The sequence below is a fragment of the Monodon monoceros genome, unplaced genomic scaffold (assembly GCF_005190385.1).
Source record: "Monodon monoceros isolate NGI ecotype Baffin Bay Population unplaced genomic scaffold, NGI_Narwhal_1 Contig263_ctg1, whole genome shotgun sequence".
Classification (NCBI taxonomy): Eukaryota; Metazoa; Chordata; class Mammalia; order Artiodactyla; family Monodontidae; genus Monodon; species Monodon monoceros.
In genome coordinates, this window is record NW_021698552.1 from 1 (window position 1) to 1,599 (window position 1,599).

A 1,599-nucleotide genomic window follows, 5' to 3' on the forward strand; every position below is an offset into this window, starting at 1 on the left:
GTTGTAGGAGCTGTGGTTGGGCCGGTTGTCTCCACAGTGGTGGTGCTGGTTGTAGGAGCTGTGTTTGGGCTGGTTGTCTCCACAGTGGTGGTGCTGGTTGTAGGAGCTGTGGTTGGGCTGGTTGTCTCCACAGTGGTGGTGCTGGTTGTAGGAGCTGTGGTTGGACTGGTTGTCTCCACAGTGGTGGTGCTGGTTGTAGGAGCTGTGGGTGGGCTGGTTGTCTCCACAGTGGTGGTGCTGGTTGTAGGAGCTGTGGTTGGACTGGTTGTCTCCACAGTGGTGGTGCTGGTTGTAGGAGCTTTGGTTGGGCCGGTTGTCTCCACAGTGGTGGTGCTGGTTGTAGGAGCTGTGGTTGGGCTGGTTGTCTCCACAGTGGTGGTGCTGGTTCTATGAGCTGTGGTTGGACTGGTTGTCTCCACAGTGGTGGTGCTGGTTGTAGGAGCTGTGGTTGGGCCAGTTGTCTCCACAGTGGTGGTGCTGCTTATGGGCACTGCGGTTGAACTGGTTGTCTGCACCGTGGTTGCACTGGATGTGGCCTCATGGGAGGTGGTCCCTGTGTGGCTGGTGACACTCACACTTGAGGTGCTGGGAACTGTGACATGTGTGACAGGGCAGCCTTTCTGGGGCTCACAGCACAGCACGCGCACCTCGTAGTTGAGGCACATCCTGAACTTGCCCTTCTGGTCCCGGTTCCGACACACCAAGCCCACTTCCGGGCTGCACTGCACCACCTGGTCCAGCCTCTGGATGCCGACGTCTGGGTGGTTCTCGGCTCGGCACTCCAGGGTGCTGATGTATTCAGGTTGGTGGCAGATCTTCTCTCCTCTTCTGACGATGTTGCTGTAGGTTTCAAAGTCTCCTCCGTGGGGCCCAGGAGATGGGAAGTCCTCATCGAACCACTTGGTCCATGTGCACTGTGGCTGGCAGGAGGTGGTCCAGGGTTGGGAGTGGGTTGTTTCAGGTATAGAGACAAAAGTTGTGCTGGTTGTAGGAGCTGTGGTTGGGCTGGTTGTCTCCACAGCGGTGGTGCTGGTTGTAGGAGCTGTGGTGGGGCTGGTTGTCTCCACAGTGGTGGTGCTAATTGTAGAAGCTGTGGTTGGGCTGGTTGTCTCCACAGTGGTGGTGCTGGTTGTAGGAGCTGTGGTTGGACTGGTTGTCTCCACAGTGGTGGTGCTGGTTGTCTCCACAGTGGTGGTGCTGGTTGTAGGAGCTGTGGTTGGGCTAGTCGTCTGCACAGTGGTAGTGCTAATTGTAGAAGCTGTGGTTGGGCTGGCTCTCTGCACAGTGGTGGTGCTAATTGTAGAAGCTGTGGTTGGGCTGGTTGTCTCCATAGTGGTGGTGCTGGTTGTAGGGGCTGTGGTCGGGCTGGTTGTCTCCACAGTGGTGGTGCTGGTTGTAGGAGCTGTGGTTGGGCCGGTTGTCTCCACAGTGGTGGTGCTGGTTGTAGGAGCTGTGGTTGGGCCGGTTGTCCCCACAGTGGTGGTGCTGGTTGTAGGAGCTGTGGTTGGACTGCTTGTCTCCACAGTGGTGGTGCTCGTTGTAGGAGCTGTGGTTGGGCCGGTTGTCTCCACAGTGGTGGTGCTGGTTGTAGGAGCTGTG

The 1,599-nt window shown here is 57.7% G+C and overlaps 1 protein-coding gene across 1 annotated transcript; it reads right to left on the minus strand.

Moving 5' to 3' along the window:
• Positions 1–35: 35 nt before the first annotated feature.
• LOC114897766 (mucin-5AC-like) lies at positions 36–1,592 on the minus strand (the record flags this gene model as incomplete). Its single annotated transcript, XM_029226857.1, has 1 exon — positions 36–1,592. A coding segment is annotated over one exon (1,557 nt), but the record flags the coding sequence as incomplete, so codon positions are not given.
• Positions 1,593–1,599: the final 7 nt, after the last annotated feature.